Here is a 21,947-nt window from a genome sequence, read left to right as displayed (position 1 = left end):
CCCCAAGTTTAATGACCATACAATCAGAAATTTGGAAGGGGAGGATTTTAGAAGATTTTTATTCAAATTCATTATATATTTTAGAAACCCTTTATTGATTATAGAATTAAAATTTCAAGTGTCCAGAAGACTTTATCTAGGAAGCCACATTCACAGACAGAAAGAACTAGGTGAGATCTTTTGGTACCAATTAAAGTCATACTTATAATTAAAGTTGAAAATCTTCCACAAAGAGGTGTGGGCGGTCTGGTGGTTTGTCACTGCTACCAAATTTCTCATCATCATATTTTTATTTGTCTCTGTTTTTGGTTCTTAGAACTTTGACATTCATTCATTGTCATATTATTTTATTACATTTCAATGTGTTTTCTTTTGGAAGAAAGCAAGATGTGTGCAAATCTGAATTCATGTATTTTATAAAGTTTTATGCATATTATAAAAATATGTTTTTAGATTATAAAAATACTTTGACTTAAAAGCATTTGTCAATTTTTCAAGGAAAAAAAAAAGTCATCACAAAGTATGCTCCTCCTTCCTCCAGTTGGTTTTCTTGTTTTACTTTAGAAACTATTGATTTACCCTCAACGTACATAAAGGAAATTATACCGGGATCATATGTTGTTATAACAAGCCAGTGATCATCTAATTCATGAGGTGAGTCTCCAACTCCAGAAGGTGCCCTGAGTATAAGAACCAGAAATCCATTTTAGGCACCTTGAAATATGAGTGTAGGGGAAGGGGTTACATTTTAATAACAAAACTGGAATTCTCAGCCCTTCACTGCATTTAAAAAAAAAAAAATTAGGCTACCAAATATCAAGTATCCCAACAGCTACTAAACATACCTGGAAGACATCAGCTCTGGGTTTTTGCTTTATTCTCTTACTATTAATACTTAGATGTGGTGGAAAAGCGACTTTCTAACTATTTCAATTCCAGTTACCCAGCAGCAGAGCCAGGGACTCAGCCTTCGATCCTACAGTACATTGCTAGGAAAGGGGATGAAATGGACTGTTTCCAAAAACTGATATTGGAAACACTCACCCATGCCGAGTTTGATACAATTTTTTAAAGGTCATTTGAGTAGGTACTACAAATAACCAATCATTGTTGTGGTCTCTTCTGTTGTAGTTAGCTTAGGAGACCCTAGGAGACTGACTGGAAGGATTGACAATGGGGCTTGCTTGTTTTCATTCCTTTTGATTGACGAAAGAATCTTTCTCAACCCCAGTTCTTAGAGTTTGGCACAAACAGGTCAAATCTGACTCTGTATTTTTCTCAAAACCATTAACTTTCAGTATCTTTTAGCTCAAAAAGTCCAAAGTAAAAGCTACACAGACCTCAAAAAAACCATAAAACCACTTTCAATCAGGTCCCATTTCCCTTAGCAGACATAAGTTGGAAAAAGAAATCAGAATGTACAGTACATGATAGGTTAAAGAAATAACAGCAATTAAAATTGATAAGAAAAATTAAGTAACAAAAGTAAAGTTGATTATCATAGAAGAAAAGTCAGGCACCATCTAGTCCTAATTGATCTCTCTGTGGACAAAATGGAACTATATCGGCAGATAACAAAAATTTGATAAATGGAAAATTGAGAGAAAATCTGAAGGCAGCTTCTTTGAGTATTACTTATCATCCTGATTGTCTAGGATGTTATATAAAACTGTGAAACAAGGTAAGCCAGGCAATCTCACATCAAATCAAGACGCTATACACTCTAGAGGCCTTTTAGAGTGTTTTAGATAATATATAAATCTAAATGCACTGGAGATTGAAGCGTTTTAGTGTCACTGATAAGATTTTTGCACTGGTGGGCCTATACTGGAAAAATCATTGAGTATGCTGTTTTCAAATTGCTACTTACTATGCCCTGATATTCTAGACATGTGTGTGCTTTCATGCACATGATGATGCACACTGAATTTAGGAAATTATTGTGTCAAAGATTGTAGCTCTTAAAGGAACACAGTTTTGTTTTGATGCTTATGCATTTTGGCCACAAATAGGGCATTGTTAGATTTTTAGTCTTTCCATCAAGATCTTATCAAATATTTGTGTGTGAGTAGAGAAAAAGAAAGAAAGGGTAAGAGATAGATGAAACATATGATGGCGTGGAGGAGGATTTATTTCAAGTAAGGAAGGGATAATTTTAGCAGCAATGCCAGAAAACCATAATATGTGAATGTTAAAAACTGACAAAATGACATGGTTAATTTTATGGGTCAACTTGACTGGGTTAAGGGGTGCCCAGATAGCTGGTGAAACATTGTTTCTGAGAGTGTCTGTGAGAATGTTTCTGGAAGAGGTCAGCATTTGAATGAATCAGTAGACTGAATAAAGATTCCTCTTTTCAATGTGGGTGGGCATCATCCAATTCATTGAGGAACTATACTGAACATAGTGGGGGCTTCCAAGGTGGCTCAGTGGTAAAGAATCTGCCTGCCTATGTAGGGAATGCAGGAGACACAGGTTTGATATCTGAGATGGGAAGATCCCCTAGAGGAGGAAATGGCAACCCATTCCATATTTTTGCCTGGGAAATCCCATGGACAGAGGAGCCTGGCAGGCTACAGTCCATGGAGTCATAAAGAATTGAATCATGACTGAGTACACATGCACAGAACAAAGGAGGAGGAAGGGTGAATTTCTTGAGATGGGGCAACCATCATCTGCTTTTCTTGGACATCAGTGCTCCTGGTTCTCACACTGCGACTGACCATCACCACCATCTTTCCTGGTTCTCCAGGTCACAGATGGCAGATCCTGAGACTTCTCAGTCATCATAAGCTCATGAGCCAATTCCTATAATAAATCTCATTATACACACACACACACACACACACACACACATCTTCCATTGGTTCTGTTTCTCTAGAGAACCCTAATACTCATACCATATTTAGGGAGGGTAAATAATTGTTTTTTACTCTTCTTTATTTATTTAGATTATTCATTGAGGTTACATTGGTTTGTAACATTATACAAGTTTCATATGTACATTATATTTCTACATCTGTATACACTATGGTGTGCTCACCACTAAAAATTTACTTTCCATCATCACTGTACAGTTGATCCCCTTTACCTGTTTTGCAGTCCTCCTGCCCCTTTCTCTCTGATAACTGCTGCTCTTTTTTTTTTTTTTTTTTTTTTTTTGTATCTTCAAGTTTGTTTCTGTTTGGTTGGGCTCTTCATTAATTTTGCTGGCTAGTTTTTTATATTCCCATAAGAGTGAAATCAGATAATATTTGTCTTTCTCCATCTGATTTATTTCACTCAGCATGGTATCTTCAAGGCCCATCCATCTTATTGCAAATGGCATTAATCACTTTATTTATGAAAGTTTATTTATGTATTTCCTCTACAGATGATAAGGTTGCTTCTAGAAATTCTTACTGTTTTATAAGCAACCTTATCATCTGTAGAGGAAATAGCAAGCCTTTGGAGTCCAGTAGATCAGACTTTAATTTCCAGCTCCTCTATTTGAATGAATATGTGTACCCAGGAAAATTAGGGAAACCTGCAGAGCCTCTGTTTCCTCAATTAGTAGATGGATTATCTCGACAATTAAAATTTTAAATGAATATAAATTATATGCCACGGTGTTTGGAATACAGAGGACATTCCTTTTCAACCTTTTTCCATAGGTATTTACTGACGATACATTGTTTTCAATGGACTTTTAAAGTGTTTCTCGATTATATCTACTGTTTGTCCCTTTAAAAACTGATTCTTTAAAATTTTTTTCTTGATTTACCAATATTTGTAGAATGTTGTCTTTAGCATTTCCCAGCATTATCCAATTTTCTTTGTTCTGGAACCTTCTACAAGGCTTAGCCTCTTACTTACATCAAATGTCCCACCCGTTTTCCCAACAAGCCCAGAAACCCTCAAGATTTCGTGATGTTTTTGGAAAACAGGCCTATCTGCCGACTCTTATTTTCATAAGGGTTCCTAAGGAATAACCCAACATAGAAGCATCTGAAAGGACATGTAAACTGCCTTGAAAGGCAGGCGATTACAATGAGCTCATCTTGGCCTGTTAAATATCCTGCAAGTTGTGTTGAATGAGTCTTTTTGTACTCACTTCGCATTAGCAGGATTGGAGGTGGTCAGATTTGCCAAGGCAAGGGCAGTAGCTTCCCTCACTTCTTCACTGTCACTTTTTAGCAACTGAATTAACTGAGGGATTCCTACAGAAAAAGAAAAGTAAAATGTGACTGTACAGATATCCATGTGAACTAGAATATGGCAGCCTAAACATGTTCAATGGAGAAGGAAATGGCAACCCACCCCGGTATTCTTGCCTGGGAAATCCCATGGACAGAGAGGAGCCTGGTGGGCTACAGTCCATGTGGTTGCAAAAGAGTTGGACACAGCTTAGAGACAAAAACAACATCTTCAAAGTGGCTTCTCCCAGTGTGCTTACCTTGATTATTGAAAAATTCTTTGGTGCCCGAATTCTCACACATTGCTGAAATAGCTTGGGAAGCGGCAATTTTAGTTCCATCGTTTTCAGAACCCAAAAGGCTTACAAGACATTTTTCGACTTCCAGTTCGTGAAAAAGTTTTCTATTTTCAGCTTTCATAAACCAAAAGGGGTAAAAAATATCAATTTTGTTACAAAAACTGTGCAAATATAAAGACTTCTCCATCCAAAAATGATGGGAATTCAAACTATTTGTTAGCTTTAATCATAGTCTAAGCTAAACAAAATATATACCTATTTAATCTTTAGAACATAGTGAATGTGCCAAATGAATTATGGGTATTGCACTTTTTTCTTATATGGTATGAATACTATGGCAGAGAAAATTCTATAATAAGAAAGAGGCAAGTTTCAGACTTAGTAAGAACTTACTTTCACTAGTCATGTGCTGTATTCACACACGCTGTCTTCTCACTGAGCACAAAACCTGTTTATTTTAAATACAAAGCCCAATATTTGAAGAATGCCTAAGATGTACAAACCTGTAAGCTAGATGTTCAAGAGAAGAGCAGAGAAAGTAAAAATGAGTAATAAAGTGTGATTCCAAGTCTTAAGGAATTTATAATCATCTTTTTTCTTGTTACAATACATGCTGACATAGCAAAAATGAAAATAACTGCTAAGTTGCCATAAATATAATATAAACATAGTACAACTCTGTCTGAAAACAAATTAAGTACCTACCATGATATTCACCCCACTATAAAACACTAAATTGAAAACCAAGGTATTCTTAATGTTCTTTTTGTTCCTGATGTTTTTCTGTCAATTTAGTTTGATTTTCTAATAAGTGACAGCCTCATTACTATACAAAAGCAAATACTACATTGAAGTAAATTCAATGCAGTATTTAGAGTATATAGACTATTAAACAATTTTTTGTTTTGTATTCTGTATTTAATCCTAAGTAAATTATTAGTTATTAAAAGCATATACTAGGCAATATTTACATTAAATGAAACTCATTTTTAATGCTATAATAGAAAAACACAAGTTGGAAAAGAAACAGTTTACAAATAATTTCTTGCTAATTACAGTTTCTTAGAAAATTTTGTCTTAAGTTTGATTCTCATTAATAGATTGCCAGGAGAAATATCAACAATCTCACATATCAGATGATACAACTCTAATGGCAGAAAGTGAAGAAGAACTAAAGAGCCTCTTGATAAGGGTGAAAGATGACAGTTGAAAAAGCTGACTTAAAATTTAACATTCAAAAAACTAAGATCATGTCATCCAGTCCCATCAGTTCATGGCAAATAGAAGAGGAGAAAGTGGAAACAGTGATAGATTTTATTTTCTTGGACTTCAAAACCACTGCAGATGGTGACTGTAGCTATGACAAACCTAGACAGCATATTAAAAAGCAGAGGCAGCCCTTGGCCGATAAAGGTCCATATAGTCAAAGCTATGGTGTTTTCAGTAGGCATTGTGAGCATTGGACAATTAAGAAGGCTGAGCACCAAAGAATTGATGCTTTTGAATTTTGGTGCTGGAGGAAACTCTTGAGAGTCCCTTGGACTGCAAATCAATCCCAAAGGAATCAATCAATCAATCAAGTCAAACCAGTCAATCCTAAAGGAAATCAACCCTGAATATTCATTGAAAGGACTTATGCTAAAGCTGAAGCTCCAGTCCTTTGGCCACTTGATGTGAAGAGCCAACTCATTGGGAAAGAATCTGACGCTGAGAAAGACGGAAGGCAAAAGGAGAAGGGGGCAGCAGAGGATGAGGTGGTTAGATAGCATCACCAACTCAATGGACATGAATTTGAACAAACTCCGGGAGATAGGAGAGGGGAGCCTGGTGTGCCTGGGGAGGCTGGGGAGCCTGGTGTGCCTAGGAGAGCCTGGGGTCACAAAGAATCATACATGACTTAGCAGCTGAACAACGACGACAAGTCTTTAATAAAGTCAATGTAAATGATTAAAATAGAAGGATGTGTGATATATGCTCTTAGAATGTTAATGTACAAAAAAAGAATCAGTCGGTCACTTCAGTCGCTCAGTCATGTCCAGCTCTTTGTGACCCTGTGGACTGCAGCACCCAGGCCTCCCTGTCCATCTCCAACTCCAGGAGTTTACCCAAACTCATGTCCATTGAGTCGATGATGCCATCCAACCATCTCATCCTCTGTTGTCCCCTTCTCCTCCTGCCTTCAATCTTTCCCAGCATCAGGGTCTTTTCAAATGAGTCAGTTCTTCACATCATGTGGCCAAAGTATTGGAGTTTCAGCTACAGCATCATTCCTTCCAATGAATATTCAGGACTGATTTCCTTTAGGATGGACTGGTTGGATCTCCTTGCAATCCAAGGGACTCCCAAGAGTCTTCTCCAACACCACAGTTCAAAAGCATCAATTCTTCGGCATTCAGCTTTCTTTATAGTTCAACTCTCACATCCATACATGACTACTGGGAAAACCATAGCCTGGACTAGATAGACCTTTGTTGACAAAGTAATGTCTCTGCTTTTTAATATGCTGTCCAGGTTGGTCATAACTTTTCTTCCAAGGAGCAAGCATCTTTTAATTTCATGGCTGCCATCACCATCTGCAGTGATTTTGGAGTCCCCAAAAAATAAAGTCTGTCATTGTTTCCACTGTTTCCCTATGTTTGCCATGAAGTGAGGGGACCAGAGGCCATGATCTTAGTTTTCTGAATGTTGAGCTTTCAGCCAACTTTTTCACTCTCCTCTTTCACTTTCATCAAGAGGCTCTTTAGTTCTTCGCTTTCTGCCATAAGGGTGGTATCATCTGTATATCTGAGGTTATTGCTATTTCTCCCGGCAATCTTGATTCCAGCTTCTGCTTCTTCCAGTTCAGCGTTTCTCATGATGTACTCTCCATGTAAGTTAAATAAGCAGGGTGACAATATACAGACAATATACCGAAAAAAGAGAATATTTTGGTAGAAAAAAAATGTTGATATTAACTTAGATTACATCGACATGTAGAATTAATTACTTGTGCATATTTTAATTAACGTTTTTTCCCAGAGATATCTTCAGAAATTATAGCAACTAGGTTTCCGCTTTTAGGTTAATACATAATTTGTCTTCTTTCAACAATGGTTTTTTAAAATTGCCCTTTTTCACAGAAGCAGTGTCATGGTCAGATGTCACTATCTTTGCAAATACTCTTTTGGTCTTTGTTCGTCTGATACACAGATATATGCCGAGCAATCTGGCCATCACTGGCACAAGGGAAGTCACTAACACTTCTGTTCATTTGTCTTAAACCAATCATGAACCATGTCCTGTAATCCTATCATTTTAATCCTTTGCTCCTCTTATTTAAAATTGGAATTCAGTCAGGCCATAACTGTTTCATTAAAAAATGTGATTAATACTTAAATCTCAAGTATGTGGCCCTTAAAATGTTTTAAAATATATGTAGTCCTTATTAGTTTTCCCTGAATAACTAAGATCTCAAACTTTTCCAGAATCTCTAACTTAAAATGTCAGATGTATAATTAAGACTTCCATTATGGCACTAAATCAACTTTGCTAAACAGAACCTCTGAGTGGACTCCATCAGGAAAACTGACCAAAAGAATTAATTTGAAAAGCCCAGGACCAGATGGCTTCACAGCTGAATTCTACCAAAAATTAAGAGAAGAGCTAACACCTATCTTACTCAAACTCTTCCAGAAAATTGCAGAAGAAGGTAAGCTTCCAAACTCATTCTATGAGGCCACCATCACCCTAATTCCAAAACCAGACAAAGATGCCACAAAAAAAGAAAACTACAGGCCAATATCACTGATGAACATAGATGCAAAAATCCTTAACAAAATTCTAGCAAACAGAATCCAACAACATATTAAAAAAATCATACACCATGACCAAGTGGGCTTTATCCCAGGAATGCAAGGATTCTTTAATATCTGCAAATCAATCAATGTAATACACCACATTAACAAATTGAAAGATAAAAACCATATGATTATCTCAATAGATGCAGAGAAAGCCTTTGACAAAATTCAACACTCATTTATGATTAAAACTCTCCAAAAAGCAGGAATAGAAGGAACATACCTCAACATAATAAAAGCTATATATGACAAACCCACAGCAAGCATCACCCTCAATGGTGAAAAATTGAAGGCATTTCCCCTGAAATCAGGAACAAGACAAGGGTGCCCACTCTCACCACTACTATTCAACATAGTGTTGGAAGTTCTGGCCACAGCAATCAGAGCAGAAAAAGAAGTAAAAGGAATCCAGATAGGAAAAGAAGAAGTAAAACTCTCACTGTTTGCAGATGACATGATCCTCTACATAGAAAACCCTAAAGACTCTACCAGAAAATTACTAGAGCTAATCAATGAATATAGTAAAGTTGCAGGATATAAAATTAACACACAGAAATCCCTTGCATTCCTATATACTAACAATGAAAAAACAGACAGAGAAATTAAGGAAACAATACCATTCACCATTGCAACAAAAAGAATAAAATACTTAGGAGTATATCTACCTAAAGAAACAAAGGACCTATACATAGAAAACTATAAAACACTGATGAAAGAAATCAAAGAGGACACAAACAGATGGAGAAACATACCGTGTTCATGGATTGGAAGAATTAATATTGTCAAAATGGCTATTCTACCCAAAGCAATCTATAGATTCAATGCAATCCCTATCAAGCTACCAACGGTATTTTTCACAGAAATAGACCAAAGAATTTCACAATTTGTATGGAAATACAAAAAACCTCGAATAGCCAAAGTAATCTTGAGAAAGAAGAATGGAGCTGGAGGAATCAACCTGCCTGACTTCAGACTCTACTACAAAGCCACAGTCATCAAGACAGTATGGTACTGGCACAAAGACAGAAATATAGATCAATGGAACAGAATAGAAAGCCCAGAGATAAATCCACGAACCTATGGACACCTTATCTTTGACAAAGGAGGCAAGGATATACAATGGAAAAAAGACAACCTCTTTAACAAGTGGTGCTGGGAAAACTGGTCAACCACTTGTAAAAGAATGAAACTAGAACACTTTCTAACACCATACACAAAAATAAACTCAAAATGGATTAAAGATCTAAATGTAAGACCAGAAACTATAAAACTCCTAGAGGAGAACATAGGCAAAACACTCTCCAACATAAATCAAAGCAAGATCCTCTATGACCCACCTCCCAGAATATTGGAAATAAAAGCAAAACTAAACAAATGGGACCTAATGAAACTTAAAAGCTTTTGCACTACAAAGGAAACTATAAGTAAGGTGAAAAGACAGCCCTCAGATTGGGAGAAAATAATAGCAAATGAAGAAACAGACAAAGGATTAATCTCAAAAATATACAAGCAACTCCTGCAGCTCAATTCCAGAAAAATAAATGACCCAATCAAAAAATGGGCCAAAGAACTAAACAGACATTTCTCCAAAGAAGACATACAGATGGCTAACAAACACATGAAAAGATGTTCAACATCACTCATTATTAGAGAAATGCAAATCAAAACCACAATGAGGTACCATTACACGCCAGTCAGGATGGCTGCTATCCAAAAGTCTACAAGCAATAAATGCTGGAGAGGGTGTGGAGAAAAGGGAACCCTCTTACACTGTTGGTGGGAATGCAAACTAGTACAGCCGCTATGGAAAACAGTGTGGAGATTTCTTAAAAAACTGGAAATAGAACTGCCATATGACCCAGCAATCCCACTTCTGGGCATACACACTGAGGAAACCAGATCTGAAAGAGACACGTGCACCCCAATGTTCATCGCAGCACTGTTTATAATAGCCAGGACATGGAAGCAACCTAGATGCCCATCAGCAGATGAATGGATAAGGAAGCTGTGGTACATATATACCATGGAATATTACTCAGCCATTAAAAAGAATTCATTTGAACCAGTCCTAATGAGATGGATGAAGCTGGAGCCCATTATACAGAGTGAAGTAAGCCAGAAAGATAAAGAACATTACAGCATACTGACACATGTATATGGAATTTAGAAAGGTGATAACGATAACCCTATATGCAGAACAGAAAAAGAGACACAGAAATACAGAACAGACTTTTGAACTTTGTGGGAGAATGTGAGGGTGGAATATTTCAAAAGAATAGCATGTATACTATCTATGGTGAAACAGATCACCAGCCCAGGTGGGATGCACGAGACAAGTGCTCCGGACTGGTGCACTGGGAAGACCCAGAGGAATCGGGTGGAGAGGGAGGTGGGAGGGGGGATCGGGATTGGGAATACATGTAAATCCATGGCTGATTCATATCAATGTATGACAAAACCCACTGGAAAAAAAAAAAAAAAGACTAACTTTGGAGTATGTGGTTGTTGCAATAAAAAAAAACCACAACAGTGTATATGCAATTATAGGAACAATTTTTTAAAAATAATTTAAATACTGTGGGCAATTAGTTTCTCAACCCTGCTGGGAGTGTTCTCAAAATCCAGCTGTGCTCACCAAACCTCAAAAGTGCTAACTGCAGTGTGGCTATACTAGATTTAAAAGATGAATTAACATATTAACCAACTACCTTCTTTGAATTGCTACACTGAGAAGTGTTTACATTTTAATTACACTGATAATAAAGATGGCAAGGTAATTATATTACTAACAGAACCATGTCCTTTAAAAATACCGTTGGTTCAGTGTCACTGAGATAAAAAGCACGAGGTTTTGTGTCTGAGGATGAATCTGTGTGGTGACACTTTTCTTCCCCGTCCTCAGACGCTGCTGGTGGCCGCCTGTGCTCTTGCTGAGGTGTCAGTGCCCGTTCATAAACCCCATGGCGACATGGTGATTAGCGCCTTCCTCCTCCTGGTGCCAGGTCAAAGGCACGCTGATTTAGGGTGCATGTTAGAACTTTATTCAGCAAACAAAACTTAAAGAGTGGTATTATGTGTTTTTGTTTGAACTGTGTTTTTGACATCCAGTGATGATTCTAATCCTAACCCTTAGTCTATAAAAAATTTTTTGATGATGATGGAAAGTAAAAAAAGAATGTTATAAATGAATACTGATCATTACATTGTTCTTAAAAACAGTATAAGGAGCAAAATTTGTAAAAACCTACTTATGAATGGAGTTATGGAAATATAAACTGGACTACATCAAAATTTAAAACTTCTATGCATCAAAAGATACAATTAATAGAGGTAAAAGGCAACCCACAGAAAGGGAGAAAATATTTGCAAGTCCTGTTTCTGATAAGGAGTTAATATCTAGAGTATATAAAAAACTCCTACAATTCAATAACAAAAAATTTTAAACACATTTAAAAATGGGCAAAGGATTTGAATTGACACGTCTCCAAGATGTTTTAAGTGGCCGTTAAGCTCATGAAAAAGATGCTCAAAATCATTAATTATCAAGGAGATGCAAATCAAGACAGAGAGCTACTACTTCACACCTGTTAACATTAGTATATACATTTTTAAAGACAGAAAATACCAAGTATTGGCGAGAATGTGAAGAAATTGGAAACTTTGTGCCCCATTGACAAGACTGTAAAATGGTGTAGCTGCTATAGAAAACAGTATGGCAGTTCCACAAAATAGTAAACATAGAATTACCATATGATTCAGCAATTCCACTTCTGGGTATGTACCCCAAAGAATCGAAAGTGGGAACTCAGAGAGGTATTTGTGCATCTACGTTCATAGCAGCATTATTCAGTGCACCCAAAAGGTGGAACCAATCCAGTGTCGATTAGTGGATGAATGGATCAACAAATGTGGTAGAAGTATACAGTGGCATATTTTTCAGAGTTAAAAAGGGAAGGACATCCTGACACATGCTGCAACATGAATGAACCTTTGTTAGAGGAAACGCTGACTGAAAGTGCCCATCCTGCAGGCACCATAGTAACTGCTTCCATGAGTTATTTTACAACAGGAGGTTCTCATAAGGAACATGGAACTAACAAGCCACCACCAATTGGAAGAATTCGGAAAATGTCAAAAGGAGACACCACATGTCCTACTAACCTCCCAGAATCCTTCTTGCTGGCATCCACCTTGACTGAGCAATGTGTAAGCCACCAGGAAGGACCCGAGTCAGAATGATTGGCCAGAGACAACCCAGAAACTAATCCCATCACCATAAAACCCGAGCTATGTGGCAGAATTCTCTTGGGGTCCCTTACCCTGTTGCTCTCCACTGGGGTGCCCCTTCCCAATAAAGTCTCTTGCTTTGTCAGCATGCATGTTTCCTTGGATACTCCATTTCCAGGTATTAGACAAGAGCCCATTCTTGGGCCCTGGAAGGGTTCCCCCCTTCTGCAACACCTTGAGGACATTATGCTGAGTGAAGTAAGCCGGTCACAAAAGGACAAATATTGTATGATTCCACTTATAGAAAGTACTTACAGTCATAACTCACAGAGACAGAAAGAATGATGGATTCCAGGGATGACAGGGAGGGAGAAGTGGGGGGCAGTTATTGATTCATGGGTACAGAGGGTCAGTCTTGTGAGATGAAGAGCCCCTGTGGTTGGATGGTGGTGATGGTAGCACAACAGTGCGGAGGAATTTAATATCATTGGACTGTACTCTTAAAACTAGAGGTAAAGAACCCGCCTACCCATGCAGGAGACAAAAGAGATGCAGGTTTGATCCCTGGGTTGGGAAGATCCCCTGGAGGAGGACATGGCAACCCACTCCAGTATTCTTGCCTGGAGAACCCCATGGACAGAGGAGCCTGGCAGCCTACAGTCCATAGGGTCAAAAAGAGTCAGACACGACTGAAGCGACTTAGCATGCATGTACACTTAAAGATGGTGCAGATGGAGAAATTTATACTATGTGTATTTCATAGTTTTTCAAAAAGGAAATGCTTTCCTCTCCTTTTCTTCAAACCTGCTCTTCTTCTCCAGTTCTCCATTTCTGTGAGTGGCACCATTCCATGTCCAGCTGTCCAAGCCAGAAACCTGGCCTTGTCCTTGGCACCACTTTCCTTTCCCCCCACCCCACACAGTCATTTCAACAAACCCATACGGACACTCCCAGGGTGTCATGGGATCTCACAGCAAATGCCTCCAAGTCCATCTTGACCCCCATGGCTCTATTTCAGGATCCCTTCCCCTCTCACCTAGGTCATCGCAGCAGTGCCCTTTCCCGATCTTTCCGTGAATGGTCGCACACACATCTAATCTCTTCTTCACTTTGTAGCAAGAGTGCTCATTCTTTAAAAAGTGAAAAACTGCAGTGTTCCCTCCCTTCTCTAAGTCATTTGAGTGGCACTTCGTTGCTATGAAAATAAAGTCCAAAGCCCTTCAACTTGGTTCGGGATGCCCATTAGCATTTGATGCCTCATTACAACTCCAGCCTTATCTCTCAGTTTCCTGCTGCATTCTATTCACTGGCCATTCTGAAAACTTCCAGTTCTGAAACTTACCACATTCTGTCCCTCCCTGACCTTTACACACTGTTCCTTCTCCTCAGAGCACTGCCAAGCCTCCCCAACCCCACCAGGACCTTCTTTGCACAGCCAGTTCCCATCGTCCCTTCTACATCCTACCTAGCCAAATCACCTCTTCCAAGAAGGCTTGTCTGATCCGAGTCTGTGTTAGGTGACCCTCCTAGGGGATCTTCTTTGCCCACCATCAAGCACATTTAACACAGCATTATGATTGTCTGCTTACTTGCCTGCCTTGGATTTGTTGACACAAACTGGGGGCTTAATGAATCATTAATAAACAAATTTATCAACAGCTCCAGAGAGGCTGTAGCTCACTCACAGACACATCCCTAGGTCACTGCAGTGCCCGGAGTGTTAATTAGTAGTAGAACTCAAACATAAGAGCTCTCCATCCGGTCTCTTGTCACAACTGTATCACATGAAGGGTAATAAACCCACTAAACTCACTATCACAAGAGAGACTGCAACCCAAAGAGACCTTATATAAAAGCTGTAGATTTGACACTGCCCGTCTCTTTCCACTGCCCTCTCGTCTGGTCTCAAGTAACTAAGAAGGCCTGGGATAGACAGAGAATAGAGCTGACCAGGTATGACAGGGCCCAAGTTCCTTTTGGGAGAATTCTGAACTAAGCAATTTTGCCAGCATTAATTTTATGGTCTGTCTTTAGAGTAGGCCTTTATGATACAACTCATGAGGTCACTCTCTCTATTGACTTTGTACTGAGCAGTGAACTTCAGCATACTGCATTAAAACTGGGCTTTGAAGAAATCCAGTATGGGTGGAAAAGGAAATGTTCTTCATAATACACACATGGACATATATACAGATGTGAGTATATATGTTTAGAATATAAATCACTAAAACCAGTCAAAGCTGTCATCATTTATAAGAGGAGTGATGTGGAAGGGGAAAATAAAATCACATCCTTTATTAAATAAAATATGCCAAATATACATAAATTGAAACTATAATTTCATCTTTGGTGCTCATGATGTAATTAATCTCTCATATTTTACAGGTTTATGTCAACATAGCTTGCCAGTGAAATGAAAAGTGTATTTTGTATATAGTATGAGCATATTATTTTTCATAGCTATATTACATGGCACAGCCAGACTCCAGCTGCAACTCAAAATTACTGTATAGATATCATTCCAAATGTGGATTTATTGAAATGACATTTTCAGGATCACAAACAGTGCATGCATTCTGTAAAATTTCAAAATCAGGAGAAATCAAGGCTTAAAACTTAATTTAGGAAAGAGCTATTTTTTTTAAAGGTATAATTAAATCACATTGAGTTTATTATATCCTTGGTGAAGCAACCTCTATCTTCACTTATGGGCATTGTGATGAATTTCAGCCTTCAATATTAAGTATAGCACTATCCTCAAATGCCCATTTAAAAGCAGACAAATACTCTAGCATTTTTTAGTACTAATCGGAATCAAGAATACAGGAGGAAATAGGTATGCTTAGTTTATATAAAATGAGACATACGGTCATAAGCAGCTTTAGCAATTGCTCTTGCTGCGTTCTTCTGAATTTCAGGAATTGTAGAGTTTTCTGCAAATGACAGGAGCTTCTTTAGACCCCCTGTTTGCTGAATCAGCACCATGATATCCATATCTTCAATGCAATTGGCCACCACGGAAAGAGCTTCTATGTGAAGGTCATTCAATTCCTAATGATAAAAACAAACACAACTTTAGAAAACTGTAGTAAAAGCAATTCACACTTGCCAAATTTTACAACAAGAGGGAGCTCCGATCAGTCAGAATATAATAAAATTAATTTTGTTGTGACAGAGGCCCAAGGAAACAGTTCTGTTTATTAACATAATATCACTCTCCCTAGCCACTTGTCCCATCTCTTCTCATTTCCCCTAGTTTAAAATATTTCATAGATAAAAAATTATTGCTGGAAACTCCCAGTAGTGGTATCCCAGTGAAGTTGCTCAAACAGCCTTTCATCGACAACAGCTTTATTTTTTTAGTTTTTTTTTTTAATTGGAGTGTAATTGCTTTACAATGCTGTGTTCGTTTCTGCTGTACAATGTCAAGAATCAGCTATATGCACACATATATCCTGGACAGTAACTTTAAAATCTAAAAAAAAACAAAATGGTTTTTGAAAAAGCAAACAGAAGCTGAAGGGAAGTATATTCCTTAAAACCTCCAGTTGGTAGAAGGAGTTATGGTGAGTGTGCAACTTTCTTGCCTGAGGAACCTCCAGAGTCCCCACAGCAGTGGAAAATTGCAACCTTATATCTGAACAGTTAGAAATGTAAGGTAGAAATCCTTAAAGTAAAAGAAACACAGCAAGGATGCTCCACCACCATGGTATTCTGTACAGCATTGCTTCTGATCAAGGAACTCACTTCACAGCAAGAGAAGTGGAGCAGCGAGCACATGGGCACAGAGGTCACTGGCCTTCCCAGGGCCCCACCATCCTGAAGTAGCTGGCTTGGTACGGGGGCCTCTGGGAGACTCCGCTTCAACAGGGCTGTGTGTGCTCTGAAACAGCATCCAGTATATGGTGCTGTTGCTCCCATAGCCACCGTTCATGGGCCCAGGAACCAAGGAGTGGACATTTAGTGGCTCCACTCACTGTTACCCATAGTGATTCAGTAGCAAAATTTCTCTTTCCTGTACCCACAAACATAGGCTCTGCTGATCTAGAAATCTTAGATCCAAAGTGATGGATGCTTCCACCCAGAGACACAGCAGTGAGTCCAGTCCACTGAAATGAAATGAAATGACAGCCACCTGGTCTCTTTGGGGGCCTCATGCCTCTGAATCAATAGGTGAAGAAGAGAGTTACTGTGTGGGTTGGGGTGACTGATCCCAACAATCCAAGGGAAATTGGACTGCTACTCCACAATAGGGGTGAGGAAGAGTATGCCTGCAATACAGGGAGTCCCTTATATCATCTCTTTGGTAATACTATACCCTGTGATTAAGACTGATGGAAAACTATAATGACCCAATGCAGGCACAACTACAAATGGTCCAGACTCTTCAGGAATAAAGGTTTGGGTCACCACATCAGGTAAAGAATCAAGACGAGCTGGGCTACTTGCGGAGGGCAAAGGGAATATGGAATGGGTATTGAAAGAAGGTAGTTGTTATTTATACCAACCACAACCATGTGATTAGTTACAGAAAAGAGGACTGTAATTGTCATGAGTATTTCCTTATTTTGTTATGAATGTGTGTGTGTGTGTGTGTGTGTGTGTATGAAATATCTTTTTCTTCTCTCTCTTATCCCCTCAGGTAACATGAGATGTACTGACTTTATAATATAGTATTTTTAAGGTATTTTATTTTTAAAAATATTTATTTCTTTAGTTGGCGGTGCCGGGTCTCAGTGGCGGCACTCGGGATCTTTGTTACAGCATGTGAGATCTTTATTTGCGGCATGTGGGATCTAGTTCCTTGATCAGGGATCGAACCTGGCAGTGTGGGGTCTTAGCCACTAAACCAAAAGAGAAGTCCCTGTAATACAGTATTTAAGTAGAGTTAGTTTTATATCTTAGTATTTAAATTATGGGATGTGAAGGAGAAGAGTAAACATCACCCAAGGACTTTATACCTTTTCCTCTGGGGAAGGGAACAGTGTGTTTTTGGTTGTACACAGGAAAGTTGTATCATGTTAAGTGGAAGCATGATCTTTCATTGTTCTTATCTGGAGATTAATGATTTAGGAGCTCTGTATGGATGCCAAATTGACTAGTGATGGATTTGTGAAAACAAATTGTTTGTAAAACAAACAATTTTTTGTTTTAACTTAGCTAGGACACAATAGCCAGATATTTAGTCAAATGTTATTCTAGGTGTTTCCATGCATGTATTTTTTAGATGAGATTAATATTTAAATCAGTAAACTCAATAAAGCAGATTACTCTCCATCATATGTGGAAAATGACTCTTCTTCCTTTACCCTAGAGAAAACTAGAGCAGACAAAGGGTAGAAGACCAATTGCAGGTGTTTCAAGATAAGACCATAAACAAAAATTTAAAGATCTTAAATCTTCTAAATCAGAAGATAAAAAAAAATATTTTAGAATGGCCACTAGCATTAGTCTGATTTAATTATGCTAATATATAAGCAGATTAGTCCATTATACTTAATATTATGCTTAAATATAATAAAATTTCAATTAAAAAAATATTCCATAATATGCATTTATAACAACACTTAGGAGAGATACATCTTCTTATAGAGCATTCAATAAAGGTTACAGGTACCTTAGTTTCTAGGATCTTAATAAGCTGATCCACTCCTTGATTTTCTCTTAGCATGGCCCGGGACTCCTTATCATTTGTAATAACTCCTAAGGTTTTGAGAGCCAACAACTGAATAATTGGATATTCTGACTTCAAGAGATCTAATATAGGAGGGATGGCATTTAGTTCTTGAAGTGTTGCTCGGCACTGAAAATCCTGCCAGGAAAGACAAATGTTTAAATAAGTGATTTTTAAAGCAAAATATAGTCTCAAGAATAGAGACACTCTATTTTCTAACAAAGAACATAAGTTGTGTTCCCATCTTTTACTTCAGATTCATTTCCAAAATAGCTCACAAACAAATATAAGCAAACCTTCAACTGACAGCACCAAAATGTTCATATTAGCCCTACAGACATTGTCAGTAATAGGAAATACACATGATCCATGACTTCTCAGAAGCTACTGTTTCTTTGTTTTTGTCCTTGTTCAGTTGCCAAGTTGTGTCCAATTCTTTGCACCCCCATGGACTGCACCACCCCAGGCTCCTCTGTCCTCAACTATCTCCATTTCCAGCTTTGCTCTCCTCTATCCATCCCGCAACTGGCCCCTAATATTAAGCTTTCTTTGGACATAAAAATTGTAGGTTGTTGCTTATTATGGGTTGAATAGTATCCCCTCCAAACGTGTTGAAGTCCTAGCCCCCAGAACCTCAAAATGTGACCTTATTTGGAAGTAGGATAGTTGCAGATATAATTAGTTAGGATAAGGTCATAGTGGAGTAGTGGGTATTTAGTGGTGTCCTTATAAGACCAGTGTCTTTATGAGAGGAGGAGAGAGAGCCAACAGAGGGAAGGATTGCAATGATGAGGCTGCAAACCAGGGACCGTCAAGGATTCAGAGCTGCTGTCAGAAGCTAGGGAGAGAAAAGGAAGGATTCCACCCAGAGTCTGGGACAGCACAGCCCTGCTGACACCTTAAAGTCAGAAATTCAGCCTCTACAACTGGGAGGGAATAGATTCCTGGTGTTTTAAGCCAGTCTGTAGTACTTTACAGCAGTCCTAAGAAATGAATACACTGTTATTAACTAGTACTTCTGATATGAAGAAAAGGGGAGCTAAGTCTTAATAAGGAGATTTAGGATGAAACACACAAACACATCTGCAGGATTATTTAGGCCCGTAGGATGAAGAACAGTCACCAGAGGAGGGACACTGTTGCACTTGCTCTTCAGTAAGGGTAGAGGTAACACCAGTGGGTATCCAGCCACATGGCAAGGACACGCAGGGGCCAGGAATTCATGCTTTTGGGTGCCTTTTGTGATGAGTCCCTTTGTCATCGTTTGCTGTTAATATATATTTTCTCTAGATATCTGTCTCTCAATGAACCTTCCCTCACCTTTGCTTCGATATCTCTTCTTTCACATTCTATTGATGGCTATTTAAAATGGTGTCTTATACTTGCAGTTGATCTAAGGCTTATCAAATGTGTGTCGGAATTGTTCAGAAACCTGAGCAGGAAAAGCAGCAGAGAAGGCTGTGCAAAGCGGCGGGGAGCTGACCTGCTGGTGACGTGAGGCTGTGCCTGTTGGGTTGGGGAGTGACAGGCTGTGGGGGAGTGGCCAGAGGACAGGACAGGTGCAGGCGACCGGGTGGGGGGCGGGGTAAAGGAAGCCAGCATGCTACAAAGGAAAGTAGCGTCTTGCAAATGTGAGCAATGCGTTTTGTTCAGCAAAACTCAACTCACTAGGTTTTCACCAACAAATAAGCCTAATCCAAAATCTTAGTAAACTGCATAGGGTGCAGTAGGGTACAACCCGTTGGACCACCAGGATTAGATCAGTAGGTAAGCCCAGGTCAAAACTAGTTCAACACTAATATTAGATTCCCTGTTTTGGAAGAAACGCATCTTACCTCGCATAAACCCACCAGAGTCTGCAAGCCATTCTGTTCCTTTAAAATTAGGTTATGATTCTAAAATGCCCTTTCACGCAGGACAATTATTTTGTGGAAACTGAAAGTATCGACACTGAACTTCGTTTTATTTTATTCTCTAAATGATAACTACTAAATAGTACTGAGATGAACTGATGAATCAAAACTGAAGCCTTTTAATAAGCTTTTTCCTTTTTTTTTTAATGGGAAAATAAATTCTATAACCAGTTTTTATCAAAACACATTTTTAGAAGTTAATCTCACCTGGACCAAGTTGTAAATGCACTCGATAGAATTTTTCTTCACATCTGGGTCTGGGCTACTTAGCAGTCTGATGAGAGGCTCTAATCCACCTTGTTCAAATATTTGCACTTTGCTGGTATACTCTACAGACATGTTTGCTAGGCAAAGACTAGCAAATTCGTGGATAACGACTTCTTCTGTGTATCAAAAACAAATAACACAAGTATGTAAAGGCTTATTCAACCATTATTTTAAAGCACACTTTGAAAACCAAAGCTCCACAAATCTCACTTTGGTTGGAACCCATTTTAGTTTGAGAGATTTTAATGATAATTCACAATTGGTGTTTCATAAACTATTTTCAATAGACACTTTAATCAGAAGTGGATAAGAAACCATTCCCCATTTTTTAAATAGATGTAGGTTGCAGAGTTACCTTCTGGAGCCAGCCGAGCAATCACAGAATTCATGACATCTAACTCTCTTAACAGTTTTTTAACATCATCTACAAAAGAAGAAACAGAATATTAATGTTTAATAATAACAATAATGGCAATGTCTGTGGAATAGTTCTTTATGAGATAGGTTCTAATACTACCTAATTTTACAAATAAGAAAGCTGAAGCTCCAAATCACATAGCAAGTAGGTCTGTCTGACTCCAGACAGACTCTAGCCCATGTTCCTTGATTGCTCAGTTGTCCTACTTTCCAAAACACTAGGAAAGATAACCATAAATGTGCAAAAGTGCCTAGAATACCATCAGTAGAGTTACTATGCCCTACACTTGCTTATTATGTAACAGTAATTCTTTTTTTGTTTTTTTTTTTTGGGGGAAGATACTAAAAATATTTTAAAATTTAGATTTTTTACAGAATGCCAATAAGAATTAACCTCAGCCTTTTTTCATAAGTACATCTTATATTCATTCCATTTGATTATCACAAATGCCAAAAGTGTTTAGTTATATTGACTTTTTAAAGTTCACTTTTGTCCTATTTATAGGAGCCTAATTAAAACGAGACAATTATGCCTCTATTTCTTTCTTGCTCTCCTTAAGCCCCTTTTTCTTAGACATAGACACGGCTGTTACTTCAGTTTTGCAGTTTCTCTTCTTGGTTGCTTATCTCTTCTGTCAGTCAAAATTAGCACTACCAGAAGTTTGGAAAAGTTCACTTTGCAGCAGCTGAAGCATATGGTCTAGGGGACTCACCACTGGATATATATGCCTTTTCTTAGACACCTTTTCCTGTGGGACTCAGGGATACAGCTGTTTCTCAACCAGTCAAAACTTCTTTCTCTCTGTTCTGTTCAAAATGACTCAAAGAAGGCTAGTGAACTTATGTACGTGAATAGGCTTTCAGTACAAAAGAATAATTGAGTTTTGGGGAAGTGTAGGAAAGACATTCTATGCTCTTGGATTAATTCTTAGTCATAATTTTTTGGTTGCATAATATTCACCATCTAATTTACTCTTGATCATACATACTCTTTTACATCAACCTTTTTCCTAAGACAGTGAGCTCTTCTGATTGCCTTAAGTAATGTAGAGTCTGGGCTTACAAGGATACTTCTCACAAGGATCCTGATGAAAGCTCCCTCTTCAGCTGACTTAATTAAATGAATCTCGGTTGCATTA

The 21,947-nt window shown here is 38.2% G+C and overlaps 1 protein-coding gene across 1 annotated transcript in view; it reads right to left on the bottom strand.

Moving 5' to 3' along the window:
* The window catches only part of ARMC3 (armadillo repeat containing 3), a 122,755-nt gene that overhangs the window by 41,428 nt on the left and 59,380 nt on the right, over window positions 1-21,947 (bottom strand). Inside the window, exons 6-11 of the mRNA XM_061127542.1 lie at window positions 20,747-20,815; window positions 20,332-20,507; window positions 18,155-18,349; window positions 15,405-15,588; window positions 4,436-4,588; window positions 4,094-4,199 (exon numbers count right to left, since the gene is read on the bottom strand). Of these exons, the coding sequence (XP_060983525.1) occupies window positions 4,094-4,199; window positions 4,436-4,588; window positions 15,405-15,588; window positions 18,155-18,349; window positions 20,332-20,507; window positions 20,747-20,815 (883 nt within the window). The remainder of the gene's footprint in view (window positions 1-4,093; window positions 4,200-4,435; window positions 4,589-15,404; window positions 15,589-18,154; window positions 18,350-20,331; window positions 20,508-20,746; window positions 20,816-21,947) is intronic.

Source organism: Dama dama, chromosome 23, assembly GCF_033118175.1.
Source record: "Dama dama isolate Ldn47 chromosome 23, ASM3311817v1, whole genome shotgun sequence".
NCBI lineage: Eukaryota > Metazoa > Chordata > Mammalia > Artiodactyla > Cervidae > Dama > Dama dama.
This window is presented reverse-complemented; position numbering and strand designations above follow the sequence as displayed.